The 21,675-nt window shown below is 49.1% G+C and overlaps 1 protein-coding gene across 1 annotated transcript; it reads left to right on the forward strand.

Annotated features, from left to right (window-relative positions):
- The first annotated feature begins 2,554 nt into the window (after positions 1 to 2,554).
- Positions 2,555 to 17,150, forward strand: ADCK2 (aarF domain containing kinase 2). Its single transcript, XM_040260001.1, has 8 exons — positions 2,555 to 4,169; positions 5,823 to 5,969; positions 8,136 to 8,264; positions 9,223 to 9,318; positions 9,462 to 9,713; positions 11,226 to 11,354; positions 12,141 to 12,194; positions 16,726 to 17,150. Exons 1-8 carry the CDS (start codon positions 3,237 to 3,239, stop codon positions 16,864 to 16,866), a joined length of 1,881 nt encoding a protein of 626 aa, XP_040115935.1. The 5' UTR covers positions 2,555 to 3,236; the 3' UTR covers positions 16,867 to 17,150.
- The last annotated feature ends 4,525 nt before the right edge of the window (positions 17,151 to 21,675 follow it).

Here is a 21,675-nt window from a genome sequence, read left to right on the forward strand (position 1 = left end):
CCAGCACTTTCACGGCATCATCTTTTAGGATTTGCAGTAGTTCAGCTACAATTCCATCATCTCCATTAACTTTATTTGTAGTGATGCTTCCTAAGGCCCATTTGACTTCACACTCCAGGATGTTTGGCTCTAGGTGAGTGATCACACCATCGTGGTTATCTGGGTCATTAAAATCTTTTGTATAGTTCTTCCGTGTATTCTTGCCACCTTTTTTTTAATACCCACTGCTTCTGTTAGGTCCATACTGTTTCTGTCCTTTATTGTGCCTATCTTTGCATGAAATGTTCCTTTGGTACCTCTAATTTTCTCGAAGAGATCTCTAGTCTTTCGCATTCTATTGTTTTCCTCTATTTCTTTGTATTGATCACTAAAGAAGGCTTTCTTACCTCTCCTTGCTATTCTTTGGACCTCTACATTCAGATGGATATATCTTTCCTTTTCCCCTTTGCCTTTTGCTTCTCTTCTTTTCTCAACTATTTGTAAGACCTTCTCAGATAATCATTTTGCCTTTCTGTATTTCTTTTTCTTGGGGATGGTTTTGATCACCGCCTCCTGTATAATGTTATGAACCTCCATCCATAGTTTCTCAGGCACTGTCTATCAGATCTAATCCCTTGAATCTATTTGTCACTTCCGGTGTATAATCCTAAGGGATTTGATTTAGGTCATACCTGAATGGTCTAGTGGTTTTCCCCACTTTCTTCAATTTAAGTCTGAATTTTGCAATAAGGAGTTCATGATCTGAGCCACAGTCAACTCCCGGTCTTGTTTTTGCTGACTGTATAGAGCTTCTCCATCTTCAGCTGCAAAGAATATAATCCATCTGACTTCAGTGTTGACCATCTGGCGATGTCCATGTGTAGTGAGTGTCGTCTCTTGTGCTGTTGGATGGTGTTTGCTATGACCAGTGGATTCTCTTGGCGAAACTCTTATTAGCCTTTGCCCCATTTCATTTTGCACTCTGAAGCTTGGAGGGTATAGTTAATGGCTGGCCATACTTAAAATCAGCAGAGTTAGGTATGACTTCTGTCTTGGGAACTTCAAAAGGGTCTGCACATCTTGGGAAATGGGAGTTGGATTGTTAGCCTGCAGTGCAGGAGTCACCAAGTTTTCCCACAATCCTTAGGCTGTGAGTGGCAGTCACACTTCCAGCAGCAGGCATGGGCCACGTCTCCAGGGTCTTTCCACTTGTGAGTCCCTGGCAGACTTCTCTGGAAGGCTGTCCCCCACGTAGAGATAAAGGGCTGTGAATGCAGAGGTGACTGTGGTGCCCCAGCGCAGTCAGGCCCCAAACAGCAGAGCAGACGCCCACTGGCCTTCCCTGGCTGTCCTGACTGATCTCCAAGCTCTGCTCTGCTCCTCTTTGCTTTCTAGAGCTATCTGGCCTTCTCTGGCTCTTCACAGTTAAAAAAAACTCCCTCAGAACCTCACACCAAACACCTTCCTATTTGGGGGCTTAATTCTTTTTGCGGCTGAACACCCTCCCACCGGTCCCACCCTCCCCTCTTCTCCCAAGTAGCTGCCATCCTGGGAGGTTCTCCTCGTTGCCCAAATCTTGGCTCTGTGCACCAGTGCCAAACAAATATGGAGACAGAGTTATGGAGGAGAAGGAAAGAGTGGCTTTATTCATTTGCCAGACAAAGGGGGAACACAGTAGGCTAGCGCCTCGAGAACTGTGCCCCCCTCCCTGGTAAAGAGGGAGGGGTTATATAGTCTGGCAAGGTACCTGAGAAGGATCAAGATGGTAACAGTCTTGCATTCTTCTTCTGCAAAGTTTCAAAAGGGTGAGGTTGCTGACAAGGTTAGGGTGTGCAGCAGCTTGGATGGTTAGGTCTCCTAATTCTTGATGACCCTTTAATCCTGCCTCAGGTGGTTTCCTGGCTGCTCCTCCCTTGATTCGCAACTGTTCTGCCCTTTGGGACTCAGAGAAGGTCATGGAGGCTGGAGTCTTGCCTACAAGAAATAGGGGACAAAGAGACTTCGTGTCCAGGAGCCCCGCACGGCCCAGCTCGGCACCGTGCCCATTGTTCCCTTCTTTCATGGTGAGATCTTCCTCAAAAGTGATGAGCCTGCAAGGTCAGGATGTGTGTTTCCATGTTCCCAGTACCTCGCACGGTAGATATTATTGAGCCTCGATAAATATTAGATGGAGTTTAAGAAATATAGACTTGGTTGAATGAATGATCACTCTTTCCGGAGCCACAGCCCCGGGTTCAAACACGTTCCCCAAATCAGGACAGCCTGGCAATCCCGCCGTCCAAGGACAACACCCCCCACCCAGCTCCTCCCACCACCCTCCCGGTCGTGCTCAATTGAAAACCAGACCTGTGTTCAGGAACCGGCTATCAATATCCCCGGCATTCCCGCGTTTCCACGCTCTTTGTAAGGAAAGCTACAATGTCATTGGAGAGACAGAGGCACAGTGGAGAGACCGGGTGTGGAGGGCGCGTTTGGCGTTAATTCTATTTGTGGGACCCCAGGACCCAAGGGCCGGGTCAATCTCTGCCGGAGTCTGGGTCGCGTTCGCTTTAAAGGGGCGGTTCCCGAGCCGGCGGGCGGGCGGTCCCGGAAGACGCGCGTCGCGCGGCCTGGGCGTCGGGATCCCTGCTCCCCGGCCCCCCGGGTCCGGATCCCCGGTCCTCGGACCCCCGGCCCCTCTGGGTCCCGATCTCCGGTACTCCGCTCCGCGACCCTCCGCTCCCCTTCCCCGCCCCTGGCGCCCAGACCTCCAGTGCCCTTGTGACCTCGGCTCTCTGGAGCCCCCACCCGACTCCTCCCCACCGCGCGCTCGCTGCCCTAGTCCTCGACCGTTCGCGCTGCCCCCGCCCCCGGCCCCTGCTCTCCACCCCTCGCCTTATCTGGTTCTTCCTCACCCCCCTCAGGCTCTCCGCACCGCGGCCCTCCGATCGGTCCCCCTCGCGCCCCTCTCCGCGCAGCCCTGCTGCGTCCTGGCCCTCGGCGGGTGCACTCTGGCGCCGGCGGGCGTGCGCGGTGACCCTGCGGTCGCCCGGCTCCGTCTCCGCCCGCGCGGCCACCTCGCGCATGTCACGTCCCTGTGCTGGGGACTGCACACGGGCGGCCAGGTCTGCGCGCCCCCTTCATCTCGCTGCTGCCCCGCTCTTAAACGGAATACTCAGCGGAGGCCCGGACTCATGTCGTCCTTGCGGAAAGAAGGAACATAGACGGGCCCTCCTTAAGTGGAGGCAGGCAGCCGAGGCCGTGACCTCTGGGAGAGGATGGTGACCCCCTGGCGCTTCTCTCTCAGGGTCTGCTTGGCGCACTTGAGAGGTTTTGCGCTCAGAACAGAACTCGGCCTTCTGAGACCCTCTGGGGGCTGTCGCAAGGCTAGACTCTGTTGGCTTCTGCTTGGCACTTTGCCCAAACTCGTCTCCACCTGTGAGGACATTGGCAAGGGGGCTCCGGAGAGCGTACGTCGACAGACCACCAGTTGGAGTGACCTGGCTGAAAATGGGCCGCTGGAAAGAGTCCCTGCGGAGGGGCGGCTGGGCTGGCTTCTCCTGCACGTGCGCATCTGGCTCAGAGCAGGGGTTCTCTTGGTGAAATTCTTCCCCCTCCTCCTACTCTATCCCCTCACCTATCTGGCTCCCAGTGTCTCCAGTCTCTGGCTCCACCTGCTTCTGAAAGCCACCGAGACCTCGGGCCCCACCTACATCAAGCTGGGCCAATGGGCCAGCACCCGGCGGGATCTCTTCTCAGAGGCGTTCTGCGCCCATTTCTCCAGGCTGCACGTCCAGGTATCGCCCCATCCTTGGACTCACACCGAACACTTCCTGCGCCAGGCCTTTGGGGAGGACTGGGAGAGAGTCCTCTTCTTTGAGAAGCAGGAGCCAGTGGGTTCCGGCTGCGTGGCCCAAGTGTACAAAGCGCGAGCCAATCCTGCCTTCCTGGAGAACGACAGCATCCAGAGACTGGCTACGGCCTCCAGACTGCAGCTCTCCTCGGAAACTGGGGCAGCTGGGGGGCTGGGCGAGCTCTCTGGACGCCTGGAGAAGGCGGGGAGGCCTCAAGAGAGTCTTGCCGACCAGTCGTTTGTAGAAAGGCTGCTCTTCCCTAACGCGGACCTGGTTGGATCCAGTGCGTCCTTGTCTCAGGCTTCAGGGACCGCCCATGAACAGAAGCCAGATCACCTCGTCCCCGTGGCCGTGAAAGTAAGTGTTCTGATGTTTGCAGCCAGGCCCTCCCGTCTCTAAAACCCCACCAACTCCACGGAGCTACCCAGGTCAGGATACAACCCTTTGCAAATTACCCCACGGTGCCTTCCGTTGATTTCTTTCAGCTTGACCATTATCTGAGTACCTGTGACACACAAGCTGTTTGATTTCTTGGCTTGAAGGAGAGTGATGCGAATGGCCTGAAAAAGGAAGATGAAGAGGCTGTGGAGCTGGCTGTCTCTGCGAGGGGAGGACCCATCATCCATCCAGCTGACCTCTTGGCTCTGGGGTCAGGATAAATGGGAGACAGACTAGGTTAGGTGTTACTGTGGCGAGTCCAAGAGGGCAGCGTTCATTTTTACATCAGCTTCCTTCTCCGTTCATTTCCAGTTACCCCTGCCCGGCTCCATCATCTCTCCTCTCCACACCTTTCCATCCCTGATCCGAACACCCCCAGGAGAACTAGCGGATCCTAGTAGCCAATACCCTGGTGCTCTCACCCTCACAGAAAAATCCCTCCCATGGGTGCCTCACTGAGACAGGCTGAACCATAATTTCCAAGGGGAGAGCCTGACCTGGCCTTTTATAATTGCTGCAAATGAGTCGCAACATCAGGCATGTTTAGGAAACACTTGTCCAAAGTATCTTGAAGTTTCCCTTTGCTCTGTGGGAGACTAAAGGAGTAGATGTGCTCATCAAGTCAGATGCTTTATTTCATATGTATAAAGTACCTGAGATGGGCATTTTTTTTAAAACAGGTTCAAAAAAAATTTGCTTATTTATTTGGCTGTGCTGGTTCTTAGCTGTGGCACGTGGGATCTCCTTCTCCCACCAAGGGTTGAACCTGGGCCCCCTGCATTGGGAGCCCAGAGACTTAGACACTGGATCACCAAGGAAGTCCCTGTACTAGTTTTTCTTACATGTTTATTTATATTCCACTTTATTCTGAAAAGGATTTGTGGTGGAGGTAGAGGCTGTTATCTGCATGTTTTAAATGATGGGACAGGAGGCTGAGAAGAGGTTGAGTGGCCAGTCCAGTTTCATACAGGAGATGAGTTACAGAACTGGAGTGTTTGAAACCCAGAGCTCTTTCCATCTCACCTCTGGAGTCCTGGGACTCTAGAGCAGTATTTTGCAGGCTTGGGACTACCTGACCCAGTTATCTGGACACTCAGTAAAATGCAGATTTCTACCGCGCCTCCCAGCCAGTCTGATTCAGTAGGTCCTGGAGGAGGCTGGGGCTCCACACTTTTACCAAGCAGCCTATGTTGGCTTTTATGCTCGCTGATGTTTGGGAGCCGCTGATCTAAGCTCAGTGTATTTGGAAGGGAGGCCAACCTATTCTTCCCAGCAAAGCTGAGTGCCGCTCAGGGGAGCAGCCCTCCTGTCCCCTCAGGAAGGCACAAAGGAATGGGTGTTGGACCTGCTTCCCCTCAGCCAGCTGATTGCCCTTTTTTTGCGAGGGGTGGGGGGGGGACGTTGGCTGTACCACAAGGCACATGTGACCTTCGTTTCTCAACCAGGGATCGAACCTGCACCCCCTGCATTGGAAGCACGGAGTCTTAACTGCTGAATTGCCACCTTTTTTGATGGTGGGACCCAGCCCTCCTGATTGATCCCTCCTCTGTCTCATTGTTCCTCTCTTGGCAGGTGTTGCACCCTGGCCTGCTCGCTCAGGTGCAGATGGACCTGCTGCTGATGAAGATGGGCAGCCGGGTCCTCGCACTTTTGCCAGGAATCAAGTGGCTCAGCTTGCCTGAGATCGTGGAGGAATTTGAGAAGCTCATGGTGCAACAGGTGAATTTGCCTTCTCTCACTCGTAAATAGCACACAACAGTTTTTGCTGTTAGTAGCTGCTTAGTAAATGCTGAATGGATGAGCATTTTCCCAGGGCACTATGGCTAATGTAGAATATTAGTCAGGATAGGTGATGCTAGCTGATATAACAAAGAATATCCAAACCTCAGTGAGTTAAGGCAGCAAGGTTATTTCTTGCTATTCTGTGGAAGTTCCATGCAGGTAAACTGAGGGAGCAGGTGGGAGTTCCACTCCATTGTTATTTAGGGACCCAGTTAACTCCAAAATTAGTCATCTGGGGTCAGTGTGGAATGGGGAGAGAGACCATGAAGGGCCACGTAAAGGATTCTGTGGCCAGGCCTGGAAATGATGAACCTCACTTCTTCCCAGGCTACGTGTCAGGCCCAGTGTAACTACGAGGGAACTTGGGGAAGGCGGTCTTGCATAGAGCCTGGGCTGCAAATGAAATGAGTCTGGTGGAACAGATAGCATTGTCTGTGCTGCAGTCAATGGCCGCACTCCAGGAGGAGAAGAATCGGCGAAGTCACATACTGTGCCTTGGTTTTCCTTTGTTTCTGGGGTTTAATGAGTAGACAAGAGCCCTCTGCAGGGCCTTTGGGACACCTATTTAAGGAGCCAGACTCAGTAGACCCAGTGGAGTCACTCAGGGCTCCAAGGAGCCATCTGTGCTGGTTTCCTGGTGGTTGGCACAGAAATTGACAGGGTTTCAGAGGCCATGTGCCCAATCTTCATTTATGTCATCTGACTTAGGGCTTTAAGCCCCAGCGATGCATTTTCATGTTTAGAAAGCTTGGCTTTATGATATGGAGGTGTCTACTTTTGATAATAAAAGAAAATTAAAACAGAAAAATAGCTGCTGTTCCACCACCCATCTTGGTGTTAATACTCTCAGTTCCACCAACCACTTGAGCTTCAGTTCTGTTTCAAGAAGTCTGGTACGCATTGTGAGATCCCATCACTTCAAGTTCAGACCTCTATAGCTCTACAACTCACCCAATTTTGCCTCAAAAATCAACTCTTCCTACCAGCTGTAGCTCTTGGTGGTCTCATAATGCTTCCTTGCTTGAAAGCTTAGAGTCTGGGTGTATATAGGGGGATGTATGTTCATTTATAAATTCATACAACAAGTATTAAAAACTCTGTTAAGATCTGGTGAACTAAGAAAACACGTGGGGTTCCCTGAATCTCCTGTGATGGTGGGACCTAGTCCTGGCTGGGCAAATGTGCCCTCCTGATTGGTCCCAAGAAGTATATACTGGGAGGAGGAGGGCTGATGTGAAATATTTGTAGCACAATTGCTAGTTACAATAGGAGTTCTTACGGGTTCAGCTGGGCTTAGCCGAGTGGCCCAACAGAGGAAGTGGTTATTCCACCCTGCGGGTCCAGGCTCCCCAGACTTGAGCGGAGTCTTGAAAGGAGAGTGTCTGCAGTTAGACCCAATGGGGGAAGAACATTCCAGTCAGGTGGAGTACAGAAGGCACTCAGAGGGGAAGTGTTAGGCGGGCTGGGACATTCCTGGTCTACAGATTGGGTGCAGCCGGAGTTTGGGGCTGTGAAAGAAGGAGGCTGTATCACAAGAGATGAACCTGGAGGGAGAAGCTGGGCCCAGACCATGTCCCACCTTGGACATCATCCTAACCAATGCAGGCTCCATCCTGCAGGTGGTGGGGGGCACCAGCAGATGAATTATAGAGAGGGGAGGTGGGGGACAGGGAGCCCAACTAAGACACCTCTGTTGGGGTTCAGGTGACTGGTTTCGAGTCACCTTGGGAGGAACAGTGGGGTAGAAAAGAACAGCTCTGAGCGTGGTGAGGGCTGCAGAGCTATGGCAGCGGGTCTCCCATGGGTGTGAAGGGTGAGAGAGAACCAGTCCCCTGCAGGGCCTCCGGGGGGCGGGGTGAATGTGAACTCTGGAAAGTTTTCCAGTGTCTCTGCTGTCTGCAGCTTGGAGTCATGTGGTGGGGAGGGATGGGGGGTTGGGACTTCCGGGGCAGCCCTCACCCTCAAGTGTCCTGGGAATTCTGCAGGAGGTTAGCTGGGGCAGGCAGGTGAGTCTCGGGCTCTGCCAGCTCTTGGGGGGTTCAGCGTTGCTGTCCCTGGCCCAGACTACCCCCTCCCTCACCTCTTCTCTCCACTTGTCTGTAGATCGACCTGCGGTACGAGGCTCGGAATCTCGAACTCTTCCAGTGCAACTTCCTGAATGTGAACTCCGTCAAATTCCCCACGCCTCTGCGTCCCTTCGTCACCAAGGATGTCCTGGTGGAGACATACGAAGTAAGAATAAGAGCTTCCCTAGCCGTTTGCCCTTTACTCACAGCCAGGTTGTCTCTGCTGCACAGGAAGGCTTGAGTCTGAGAGGGGTTTGGAGCCGCCTGAGGGTGGGAGGTAGGGCAGCAAGGCGGGAAGAGCCTGGCCCTGCCTTCAGACTTGCTGGAAGTCTGCTCTGCCAGTTGTATCTGATTCGGGTTTTTCCATACACTGTTACAAAAAACCCAAATGACTTTTTTGGCCAACCCAGTATTTGCTGGGTGGCTTCAGTTACCTCCTGTAGAATAGCAGGATACCCTTCCTGCCTCATAGGAGTCGATGACACGTTGAATGCAAAATGCCCTCCACACAGAGGAAGGGCCTCATGGCCTTAGCTGTCTTCTGGTCCAGCTTCCTTTGTAAAGATGGTAATGAGACCCAGAGGAGTGGCCTGAATGACCCACTGTTACTAGCTGTGTGACTTTCAGCAAGTTACTTACTTAAACTCTCTGGGCTTTAGTTCTTAAATTTGTTAATTAAGGATTCCAAGATCTATCTCAAGAGGCTGCTTTGACAATTAAATAATCAACCTGTATCAAGTGCCTATGGAGCAGCTCCCCTTTCTTCTCTCTTCCTTTTCTTTCTCCTCCAGTGAGGTCACAGAGCTCCTTTGTGTCCCTGTTGGCTGATTCTTGACTAGAAACAAGCTCACCCTGACCTCACAGCCTCTCTTACCTGTGGGCAGCAGTCAGTGGGTTTCCTCCCTGGGGAACCTATGGGACTTGTTGAGACAGAAGGGAAGCGTAAACGTCGATTACAACTCACTTGTGGGTGACAGATTCACAGGTGTTCTAGGAAAGGAAAAACGCTTCGGGTCGCTCCCCAGTCAGAGGGAAGGCAGCACCTGTGTGTCCCCTGGAGGATGAGGAGCTGTGCAGTCGCGGGCTGTGCAGCTGAGGCGGTTCTCACCCCGTCTTCCTCACAGGAGAGTGTGCCTGTGTCCAGCTACCAGCACGCAGGGATTCCCCTGGATGTGAAGAGGAAGATTGCGCGGCTGGGGATCAACATGCTCCTGAAGATGGTGAGCTCACGGCGGGGAGCCTCTCCGCCTTGTCCTGGATCTCGGGGAACTCGCTGTCAGCCTGGACGCTTTTCTGCGCGTGGCCTGGTGGAGGTGGGATGATGAGGCTGACTCAGCCTGGAGTAGCTCTGGTCTCTCCGCAGATATTTGTGGACAACTTCGTCCACGCGGACCTTCACCCCGGGAACATCCTCGTCCAGGGCGCCGACGGTCTTGCCCAGGGCCCAGAGGCACGACTGCAGCAGGTAGACGTCTGTGAGGCGCTGGCAGTAGCCGTGTCGCCGGCCCGCTGCCCGCTGCGCCTGGTGCTGCTGGACGCCGGCATCGTGGCCGAGCTGCAGGACGCCGACCTGAGGAACTTCCGGGCTGTCTTCATGGCCGTGGCCATGGGCCAGGTGAGGCCTGCCAGGCCCTGGAGGGGAGGTTGGGGGCGGGGTTGGAGCTGAGTTTTTTTTTAACCATCAGGCTCCTCAGGGTTTGTCATTCTTGTTAATGCTGGCATTTGCCAAGGGTGCTCCCGAGAGAGGAAAGAGGGAGGAGGAAGAGGAGCCCAGGAGATGAAGCCACCAAGGGTCGTAGACAGAACAGGCTTGTTCCTGGCAGCTAATGGTTTAGGATGATGGGAAGAAATGCCTCCTTCTCAAGTGATGTTCTGGTGGGTTCTCTTCCTTCCTCAGTCACTATACGGTTGGGCTTTGGAAATGCTAGCTTCTTGACTAATAGTGGCCCCCAAGTGTGTGCTATCTGCTCTGAGAAGGTGGGGCTGGAAAGAAGCAGCGGCTCAGGGAACCTACTCTCCAGGTGTGGGAAGACACCTAGGGCAGGAGGAGATGACTGGTTTTCCCTTCTCATCCCACTCCTCTGAGGGGCTCCTGTGGTTGAGAATTATTATTTAGGAAAAAGGACTCAGCGAAACCTCTATGAGAGTCAACCTAAAGTGCCATATTAAGGGTGACAGTGAATTCTCCAGCAGGAAAGACCCCAGGAAAGACGGAGCTGGACAGACTTCCCTGGTGGTCTGCACTCCCAGTGCAGGGGGCCTGGCTTCAGTTCCTGGTCAGGGAAATAGATCCCACATGCTGGGACTAAGAGTCTGCATACCGGTTAACTAAAGGTCCCACATGCCGCAACTAAGACCTGATGCAGCTAAATAAATTTTGGGGGAAAATAAAACAAAACCTGGGAAAAAGGGGCAAAATTGAGAGAAGCCCCTGCTTAGGAGGCTTCTGGGGTGGAGGGGGGTGTGGTGGTGGGTAGACCAGAGGCTTGAGTCTGAGCCAGTTTGAAAGTGTCCCGTGGGCCAAGGTTAAAGACCGAGGTGCAGTGGTGGGTGGGAGCTGAGAGGTGCTCCTCTGCACAGGTTTGGGCAAAGGAAGAAGGTCACAGTCAAGAAGGAAGAGCTTGGCTCCCTGGCCATGACCAAAGGGACCAGGTGGGTGTTAGGAAGACCTTGGAACATCGTGGGTGGAGGAGGAGTGGGGAATTCTGCTCGGGCAGGAAGACAGCCCTCGAGGAGAGTATGGCTAGTCCGTCCCAGAGGCAGGCCTCTGGGCCAGGCCGGTTGGTTGGCAAGCAGTGCCGTAAGGAGTGTGAGCAGCAGGGCCCAGACTTGGCCACCGGGCCTGTGTGGCCTCGGAGACAAAGGAGACCACGCAGCTCCGGCCTCTGATTGTGCTGAGCACAGGTGGGCCTCGCCGACAGAGAGAAGCATCAAAAGGCTTTGATTGATGACCAGGTATTATTGGAAGGCAGTGAGGTAAAGTTTAAAATGGATTGGGGGGGGCGGGCGGGCTCAAAAGCAGAAGGGTAGAGAAACTGGGGTGGAAAGAACGAGGATCTGAAGATGTTTGGGCAGAGAATCCAGGGTTAGGCCCTCTTGATTCTAGCATGTTTTTTCCATCTTCCAGGGCCAAAGGGTGGCTGAGCTCATCCTGCACCACGCCCGGGCCAGTGAGTGCGAGGACGTGGAGGGATTTAAGGCTGAGATGGCCTGGCTAGTGACCCAGGCCAGGAAGAACACCATCACCTTAGAAAAGGTGAGTAGGCCACTGGAGGGCTGGGGGTCCTGAGGTGTTAACCGACCTTGCCCTTGGACAGCGCAAACTGCAGGTCTAAGGGAGAGGTCACGGGGAGAGGTCTTGAGGGGACTTGAGTTTTTCTTTTTTTAATTTATTTATTTTTAGTTGAAGGATAATTGCTTATCTAATATTGTGTTGGTTTTTGCCATACATAACATGAATTGGCCATAGGTATACATATGTCCCCTCCCTCCTGAACCTTGCTCCCATCTCCTACCCCATGGCTTGAGTTTTAAGGCAGATAAAGAACAAACCTTTTCCTCTGCCCACATCTTCCATCTGAGCCAGCAGGGAAGCCCTTACCTGAAGTGGAGCCCACTTTGAATTCTGGACACAGTTCTTAACAAAGCTGACTTTTCTTCCCAAGTTCATTCCCAAGTCCACGCTAGCTGGATCGAGTCAGAACAAGAGGTGGCCCCCGGGGAGTGAGGAGTGGCAGCTGGCCCTTGGCCCTGCCTGTCTTATTTATTCCGATGTGATTTCTGTTATGTGCTGGGCATGCTGGGGAAGAGGCCTCCAGGCTGGTTCTCCTGGCGGGGCGGTGGTCTTTGAACTCAGTCATGAGATGGAAGTTGGCTTGTGTGAATGTAGTCCTTTTGGGGATTTGTCAGGCAGTCCATTTCTGATCACTGGGGGGTGTGTGTGTGTGTGTGTGAGTGAGTGTGGATGTGTGTGTGGGTGAGGGGCAGGTAAGGGAGAGAAGTGGTTTCCAGTAGCTCTCAGGCTCTTTGTTCTGTTTTCCAGCTTCAAGTTTCCAGCCTTCTCTCGAATGTCTTTAAGTTGCTGATGACTCACAAGGTGAGGCCTGGGCGGGGAGCTTGAGCTCTGGTCAGGCAGGAGGGAGGTCTGTGGGGAAGGCAAGTGGCCTCAGGGTTGTGGCAGGTGTTTCTCTTACAGGAGATCTCTTAGAAATGTTCTGCACACCGATCCCTCTGCTGAGAGTGCTCTTTCTACTCCCTGATGTCCAGCAAGGTTTTCCTTTGATCACATTGTAACCCTACGTTGGTGGGGTTTTTGGGGAAAAACTTTATGCTTTCTAAGAGTTTTGACAAGTTCTATTTTAAAAATGAATTAAATCTCATGTTAGGATTAGGGAAAGCTTTCACCATTGCTGGGGGCTGGCTTGGAGAGAACTGGGAATGAAAACACACTCCTGGGAGTTCATTTGCTCAGGACAGGGAGGGTGAGGCTCATAGCCAGCTTGGTGCCCACCAGCTCTGACTTGGGCAGCCTCTCCAAGTCCCCGGAGGCTGCCAGGAGGGCCAGGTGAGGCCATGACATGGTGATCAGTGCGCTTTGACCTCTCTTTAGCCACCTAATTCAGTTGTATAACATTAGTATCTGATTTAATCCCAACATTCCTTGAGGCTGGCACCAAGCAACTCGCTCTGGCCCCCGAGGCCACCTGACCAGGGAGCCCCACTTCCACTGACTTTGTTCTTTAGCCCTGGGGCTCCCATTGGTACACACCCTTCCTCACGCACTGTGTGGGACACACAGTTGCCAGTGCTTTAGATGTTTGCTGTTGTCATTGTTGTCTCATTCCCAGGATGAGAGAGCAGAGAGAGGGCCAAGTACAGCCATTCTCTTCAAATATTTCACCAGGCACTTAATTTTAAAATAATTAAAAAATTTTAAATTATGGTTAAAAACTAATATACAGTTTACCCCTGCCGGCCTCCAAGTGTCAACCACATCCACACAGTTGTATAACAGATCTCTAGATCTCTAATAAAACCCTATTCCTACTGAACAAAAACTCCATGTCTCTCTTCCCTGAGCCCCTGGCAAGCACCAGGTCCATGGTTTTGATGACTCTTGATTTTTCCTATAAGTAGGATCATATGGTATTTGTCCTTCTGTGACTGGCTTATTTCACTCAATGGAGTGTTCTTGAGGTTCATGCATGTTGTAGCAGATGACAGGATTTCCTTTTTAAAGACTAAATAATATTCCATTGTATGTACTTAACCATATTTTCTTTATTTGTTCATCCTCTGATGGACATTTGGGCCACTTGTACTTCTTGGCTACTAAGAACAATGCTGCAGTGAACACGAATATGCAAATATTTCTTTGAGATCCTGGTTTCAAATTCTTTTGGCTATTTATACAGAATTGGGATTGCTAGATGATACAGTTTTTTAAATTTTTTTATTGAAGTATAGATTTATACAGGGCTTCCCTGGTGGCTCAGAGGGTAAAGCGTCTGTCTGCAATGTGGGAGACCTGGGTTCTATCCCTGGGTTGGGAAGATCCCCTGGAGAAGGAATGGCAGTCCACTCCAGTATTCTTGCTTGGAGAATCCCATGGATGGAGGAGCCTGGTAGGCTACAGTTCACAGGGTCGCAAAGGATTGGACACGTCTGAGCAACTTCACTTTCTTATAGATTTATACATATTATTATTATATATATATTTTTAGCTTTTAAGGAAGCTGCATACTGTTTTCCAAAGTCTACACAGTTTTACATTCCCACCATGAGTGTGCATATGTAACATGCTGCTTTCTTCTGATTTGCCCATCTGACCCCTCAGACAACTTTTTGGGCCTTAACTGAGACAAAGACCCTTTAACTTTCATCAAAGGTTATTTCCCCATGAGTCATCCTTCCGTTTCCTGACGTGTCTACCTGAAAGCAGATTCCTGTTCTAGGTTTAAATCCTGGCTCAACTCTTCCTCACGTGGGCTTCCCTGGTGGCTCAGTGGTTAAGAAGCCTCTTGTCCATGCAGGAGACATAAGTTCAATCCCTAGTTTGGGAAGATCCCCTGGAAAAGGGAATGGCTACCCCCTCCAGTATTCTTGCCTAGAGAATCCCATGGACAGAGGAGCCTGGCGGGCTACAGTCCATGAGATCCCAAAAGAGTCGAACATGACTTAGTGACTAAAACAAACAACAGACTTCTCTTCACCCAGAGGACTTGAGTAAATCACTCAGCTGCCCTGAGCCTTAGCTTCCTTATCTACTGAATGGGCATAATGAAGTACTTTTGAGGATTAACTGGGTAATCCATGTAAACTATTATTACTATTAACCTGGCTCCAAAGGGGAAGAAACCCTGTGGTATTTGAGCAAAGCCAGATGTGCTTGGTCTCAAAAAGACTACTGTGGATTTTGAAGAATGACCCATATTTAGATTTATAGTTTCTGGTGGTGTGTGTTGTTTAGTCGATAAGTTGTGTCTGACTGTTTGTGACCCCATAGCCTGTAGCCCACCAAGCTCCTCTGTCCATGGAATTCTCTAGGCAAGAATACTGGAGTGGTAGCCATTCCCTTCTCCAGGGGATCTTCCCCACCCAAGGATTGAACCCAAGTCTCCTGTATTGGCAGGCAGGTTCTTTACTGCTGAGCCACCAGGGAAGCCCAGTTTCTAGTGTAGCTGTGAACTTTTCACTTTAGTATTTTTTAAGTCATCCACACTCACATACCTCCCTTAAAGAAGAGCTGTACACACTGCATCCCCAGATGTTTTCTTACTATTTCTGGTGGGTGGGGGGGTTGGGTGAATAGATGAGATGGTGGGGAAAATGACTGGATAGGGAAAAGAACGTTCAATTCAGTTCAGTCACTCAGTCATATCTGACTCTTTGTGACCCCATGGACTGTAGCACGCCAGGCTTCTCTGTCCATCACCAACTCCTGGAGCTTACTCAAACTCATGTCCATTGAGTCAGTGATGCCATCCAACCATCTCATCCTCTGTCCTCCCATTCTCCTCCTGCCTTTAATCTTTCCCAGCCTCAGGGTCTTTACCAATGAGTCAGTTCTTCACATTAGGTGGCCAAAGTATTGAAGTTTCAGCTTCAGCATCAGTCCTTGCAATGAATACTCAGGACTGATTTCCTTAGGATGGACTGGTTGGACTCTCAAGGGACTCTCAAGAGTCTTCTCCAACACCACAGTTCAAAAGCATCAATTCTTCAGCGCTCAGCTTTCTTTATAGTCCAACTCCCACATCCATACGTGACCACTGGAAAAACTATAGCTTTGACCAGACAGACCTTTGTTGGCAAAGTAATGTCTCTGCTTTTTAATATGCCGTCTAGATTGGTCATAACTTTTCTTCCAAGAAGCAAGTGTCTTTTAATTTCATGGCTGCAGTCACCATGTGCAGTGATTTTGGAGCCCAGAAAAATAGTCTTTCACTGTTTCCACTGTTTCCCCATCTATTTGCCATGGAGTGATGGGTCTGGATGCTGTGATCCTACTTTTATAAATGTTGAGTTTTAAGCCAACTTTTTCACTCTTCTCCTTCACTTTCATCAAGAGGCTCTTTAGTTCTTTTTCACTTTCTGCCATAAGGGTGGTGTCATCTGTGTATCTGAGATTATTGATATTTCTCCCAGCAATCTTGATTCCAGCTTGTGCTTCATCCAGCTAATTAAGCAGGGTGTACAAGGTTAATTAGCCTTGATGTACTCCTTTCCCAATTGGAACCAGTCTGTTGTTCCATGTCCAGTTCTAACTATTGCTTCTTGACCTGCATACAGATTTCCCAGGAGGCAGGTCAGGTGGTCTGGTATTTCCGTCTCTTGAAGAATTTTCCAGTTTGTTGTGATCCACACAGTCAAAGACTTTGGTGTAGTCAATAAAGCAGCAGCAGATGTTTTTCTGGAACTCTCTTACTTTTTCGATGATCCAGCGGATGTTGGCAATTTGATCTCTGGTTCCTCTGTGTTTTCTAAATCCAGCTTAAACGTCCGAAAGTTCACAGTTCACGTACTGTTGAAGCCTGGCTTGGAGAATTTTGAGCATGACCTTGCTAGCATGTGAGATAAGTGCAATTGTGTGGTAGTGGGAACATTCTTTGGCATTGCCTTTCTTTGGGATTGGAATGAAACCTGACCTTTTCCAGTCCTGTGGCCACTGCTGAGTTTTCCAAATTTGCTGGCATATTGAGTGCAGCACTTTCAGAGCATCATCTTTTAGGATTTGAAATAGCTCAACTGGAATTCCATCACCTCCACTAGCTTTGTTTGTAGTGATGCTTCCTAAGGTCCACTTGACTTCAAATTCCAGGATGTCTGGCTCTAGGTGAGTGATCACACCATTGTGGTTTTCTGGGTCATGAAGATCTGGGTCATACAGTGTATTCTTAGAAAATATACATTTCTGGGTCATGAAGTGTATTCTTGCCACTTCTTCTTAATATCTTCTGTTTCTGTTAGGTCCATACCATATCTGTCCTTTATCTGTAAGAATGTTACAAAGATGATAAAAATCATGTGGGCAGGCACACGATGTCAGGAGTGGATGTTGATCTGTTAACTCAGGATACTCTCCGTCTGTCCGTGGGCTTTGGAAAGAACCTGTTTCTCTGTTTCAGGTAAAGCTTGAGAGCAACTTTGCCTCAATCGTGTTTGCCATCATGGTGCTGGAGGGGCTTGGCCGCTCACTGGACCCTAAACTGGACATCCTGGAGGCAGCAAAGCCCTTCCTTCTAAAAGGACTAGTGACCTCCAGCTGACAGCAGCAGTGGGGGCTTCCTCTCGGAACAAGAGGCCGCTCACAACAACCTCTCCTGTGGCAGCTTGGACGTCCTAGAACTGGGATTGTGCGGGGCCTGCCACTGTGTTTCACCCTGGTTTGGTTTCAAGCATCTGTTTCCAAAGGTCTGGGATTCCTGGGGAAGTGAAAGGAGGAAGGGTCCTGATAGCTCAGGCATGGAAGCGGGGCCTGGTGTCAGAGAAACTGTTACAGGGAAGACATTCTCTGGAGGAGGATGAATAAACTTAGTTATTTTGTTTTCTGTTTTTTTCTTTTCTCTTCTTAACCTCCGTACTCCTGGATCAGGTTGGTCTTCCTGGTCCTTTCCAGACTCTGATATTTAGGTTAGAAAATGTCACAGAATCCTGTAGACCCATGGTTTCCAAATTTTGGGGCGGTGTGGCACATACCTTGCGAGATCTTAGTTTCCTGACCAGGGATTGAACCCATGCCCTCAGCACCGAGTCCTAACCACTAAACCACCAGGGAATCCCCCCAAGTATTTTGTGTTGTTTGTTTTGTTTTTCCCCCTCAAATGTTTTGATTATGTGCCCTGTGGGTAAAGGGTTGCATATATTTATATATACATTCACATATAATTTATTTACAAGGTTTATACAGGTTCTACCATCACCAGCAAATCTCTGAAGACACAGCTTACACTTAGGGCACGTTTTACTGTATCTCAAATTATCCTTTTGATAATTAAAATCTTTTTTACCAATCTTGCTAAATTTTATTATAAGGTAAAAGGAAAAAAAAAAAAACAATGATCAGTGGTTAATGTGACATACTAGAGACAGGAACAGAGTCAGCTCCACTATTTTTCTGAAAGTTTCCCTGTGCTCACATATTAGCATTTAGATACTAGTTTTTCTGAGCATTCTACAGAGCTAATTTTGGTTAATATTAACAAATAGATAATATAATCAGTACATTCCTGTTAGAGCTTCCGTGGTGGCTCAGACGCTAAAGCATCTGCCTGCAATACTGGAGACCCTGGTTCAATCCCTGGATCAGGAAGATCCCCTGAAGAAGGGCATGACAGCCCACTCCAGTATTCTTGCCTGGGAAACCCCATGGACAGAGGAGCCTGGGGAAGCTATAGTCCATGGTGTCACAGAGAGCTGGACATGACTGAGTGGCTAACACTTTGACATCCTGTTAATCAGGACTTGAAATTCGCAGTAGCACCCAGCGACACTCCAGCAGTGAAGGAAAACAGGGGCGGCCATTGCCTGAACCTCTGCACTAGGCCAGCGCACAGGCCATTCTCTCAAAGCTGCTCTGACATGTGACTGGCCCGCATGGACTTAGAGCATCCCAGGGTCAGTTTGTAGAGTGGATATTAATAAAGCTTAATTTCTTAATTTTGTTTAAAAGTAATGTTTTTTCCAGCATCCCAGTGGATTCTCCTGCTTGTTTTGGGGACTGCTCTAGACAGTGAGTGGAAAGTCAAGCCTTCCTGCTCTCTGAGTCCTGCTGTGACTGCAGGACTAGATTCTCCCATTCTTTCCTTCTTAAGGATAAAGTTCCTGTCTTTTAGGGAACAACTGAGAACAGAAGTTATCTTTAGATATTGGACAGAGATTCCCTTGGTGCAGTTTTTTTTTTTTAGAGGGGTGGAGATGTTATTGGCATTTCCCAAGTCTTGAGGGTAGGGCATTTGAGTCAGGCAGTGAGGGCTTGGGGGCTCCAGGTAACCCTGTTCATCTCCCTCCTCATGGGGAAACCAGCCAGACATTCAGCCCTTTGTGCCAAATGCACATGCATTTGTGCTGTGGGACAAGAGACGGGGGCACCAACACAGAGCGATATCTCCCTGAGCGAACACTAGCACCTCTGAACCTTTCTTGAAAGCCAGTGGATTCCATCAACTTACTGTGATAATCATTAGTTATCTCTCACTGCATACACACTACCCACAAATATAGCAGTTCAATACCTGGTAGTCTCTGCAGGTCAGAAATGTAGGCGAAGCTTGGTGGGTCCTCTGCTCAGTCTTGCACGGCTGCAAGCATCTTGGGGCTCCACTGGGGTAGGTCTGAATTCAGGCTTACTCATGTTCCTTGTGGGCTGCTGGACCGAGGGCCTCAGTAGCTCAGGAGCCATTACAGCAGCAACAGAAAATGAACACAGGCTGAATTGAAGAGAAAAAATGGTTATTAATGGCTGTACTTTAATACAGGTAATTTGCTGATTTTTAAAATAAGCATCTTAAAAAGGCTAAACTTGATTTATACATTCATCTTCATAAGGAGAAAATATTACTTCTTGGGTGTAAGTAGATAAAGGGGCAGTGGGGTGTCACTTGGAAGGGAGATCCCAGTTTAATCCCTCCAAAGTAGAAAGAACAAGGTTCATTTCTGTGTTAAAACTGCTGGAAAGATAAGTTCCTTTCATCTTTTGGAGACTTAGAGGGAAAGGGCAATCAAGCAACCTTTAAACGTAGAAAATTAGGGAATTCCCTGGCAGTCAGTGGTTAAGACTCAGTGCTTTCACTGCCATGGTCCATGTTCAATCCCTGGTTGCAAAAGTAAGATTCCAAGAGACATGCGTGCAGCCTAAATGAAAGAAAGAAAGAAAGAAAGAACAAAAGTAGAAAATTAAATAAACATGAAGCCTTGTGAACAAGTTTTTTTTTTTTCCTTCCTCATTCCCCTACAGTGTGCTTTTCTGAGAATTAAAAAGAGGGCCATTGTGCAACCTGCAAAAGGCAGTCAGGGATATTTGCCCTTGGAATTTTTAGAACATGTCTGCAACACAAACATGCGTTGCTGTTACATAATATAGTGTACTGATTGGGAGCCTAAACTTTTCATAGTAAAAAAATCAGAATTAGTGATGCAAAACATTAGAGCTAAGGACCCCACAAATGGTCTATAGAACAATATTGTTTTAAACACAAGCCAGCATTAAAGTTAAAAGTTTTTATTTTGTAATTGAGCAAGAAAGATGGGGGGTGGTAAGTGAATTTTAGTTTACCTGAAGAGCTTTTGCAGCCAGGAAAATATTGACAAAGTAATAAAAAATTGCTGAGTACATGCTGTGGGCCAGGTACTCTCTTGAATGGTTGATGAAGGGTACTGAGACCTGGAGAAGTGACTTGTCCAAATGGACAGAACTAACCATTGGTAGAGCTGAGGCTGAACTCCAGATCTTCAGACTATCAAGTTCTATGGAGTGTTTTTGTTTAAGCTGGCTTTTTTGTTTGTTTTTTGTGGCCTAGGAATCACAGCATTGTTCTTTTCTAGGAGCAAGGCAGGCAGCTCATAATATGGGCAGAGAGCTCTCTTTGGAAGGATGGAAGACCCTGCTCTCCCCATTCATGAACATCTCTTAATGGTTTGTGCATGTACTAGGAAGGGTAAATAGTGAATGTTGGTCCCAGAGAAAGCCACACTATTGCGTATCAGCTGGAAAGTCAACTTGCACCCAGAAAACAGTACATTCTTTCCTACAATTTATATACTTAGAAGTTAGGACAGGAGAAGGCAGGGGTGGGGAGGGATAGCAGGTGGATTTGGGGAGGGGCATGAGTTCTACAGGGCCAGAGGGTCAATCAGTAAGTTCTGCAGAAAGGTGTGTTGTTTGCTAAGTCGTGTCCAACTCTTTGCGACCTCTTGGACTGCAGCACTCCAGGCTTCCCTGTCCTTCACTGTCTCCCAGAGGAAGCCTTTCTCCAGGGAGAGAGGTTCCTAGCTACTGGGCACATGGAGGCCCATATCTTGCCACAGGAGTGTCAGTTATATTCAATACACTCAAATCCCTAAATTCAGGTCCATGTTTCTCTCCATAAATTTCCAATTTTTCATGCTTATCACTGAGTGTGAAGTCTTCAGTGCTTGGCAGGTGATCCATTTCAAATAGAAATCTCCAAGGTGTGAGGATGGCAGGTTAAGTTTATAAAAATCGGGAATTCTTAGGAAAACTATAACTCATAAGTTGAGACACTAAGAATTTGGGAGCTGGGGTTCTCAAGGCTGGAGAAAGGGGTTCTTCAGCTCCCCAAAGTTAGGGAAATTTGGAGTTCATCCAGGACTTAATAGAAGGCAATATTAAGAGACAAACGCCAAGAATCCAGGGCTGGCTCAGGATCCAGGGATCGGGAGCACCGCGTATATTGGGGGCTTGCTAAAATGCAGATTCCTTGGCCCTATCCAGCCATAATAGTTGGGGTCGGACTCCTCAGGAAATTCTGATACCTCCAGTCCAGGTGCTGACATTTGAGAACCAAGGGCTGCGGGTTGGTTATCAAGCTCAGGTTTGCAGAACAGCCGTATAACCATGAAGGCTTTAAAGAAATCGTGGAGCCTTTGCAGGGGAGGAATACAATAGACGAAGAAACACAAGCTGGAATCAAGTTTGTCGGGAGAAATATCAATAACCTCAGATATGCAGATGACACCACCCTTATTAAAAAGCCTCTTGATGAAAGTGAAAGAGGAGAGCGAAAAAGTTGGCTTAAAGCTCAACATTCAGAAAACGAAGATCATGGCATCCAGTCCCATCACTTCATGGGAAATAGATGGGGAAACAGTGGAAACAGTGTCAGACTTTATTTTTCTGGGCTCCAAAATCACTGCAGATGGTGACTGCAGCCATGAAATTAAAAGACGCTTACTCCTTGGAAGAAAAGTTATGACCAACCTAGATAGTATATTCAAAAGCAGAGACATTACTTTGCCGACTGAAGTCCGTCTAGTTAAGGCTATGGTTTTTCCTGTGGTCATGTATGGATGTGAGAGTTGGACTGTGAAGAAGGCTGAGCACCGAAGAATTGATGCTT

This window comes from Oryx dammah, unplaced genomic scaffold (genome assembly GCF_014754425.2).
Source record: "Oryx dammah isolate SB20612 unplaced genomic scaffold, SCBI_Odam_1.1 HiC_scaffold_18, whole genome shotgun sequence".
Lineage (NCBI taxonomy): Eukaryota > Metazoa > Chordata > Mammalia > Artiodactyla > Bovidae > Oryx > Oryx dammah.

Bases quoted from the DNA above. Each gene is read 5' to 3' on its own strand.
- ADCK2 (XM_040260001.1), top strand. From the start codon at position 3,237: ATGGTGACCCCCTGGCGCTTCTCTCTCAGGGTCTGCTTGGCGCACTTG. The intron at 5,970-8,135 runs GTGAATTTGCCT...ACTTGTCTGTAG, and splicing joins AGAAGCTCATGGTGCAACAG to ATCGACCTGCGGTACGAGGC. The intron at 11,355-12,140 runs GTGAGTAGGCCA...TCTGTTTTCCAG, and splicing joins ACACCATCACCTTAGAAAAG to CTTCAAGTTTCCAGCCTTCT.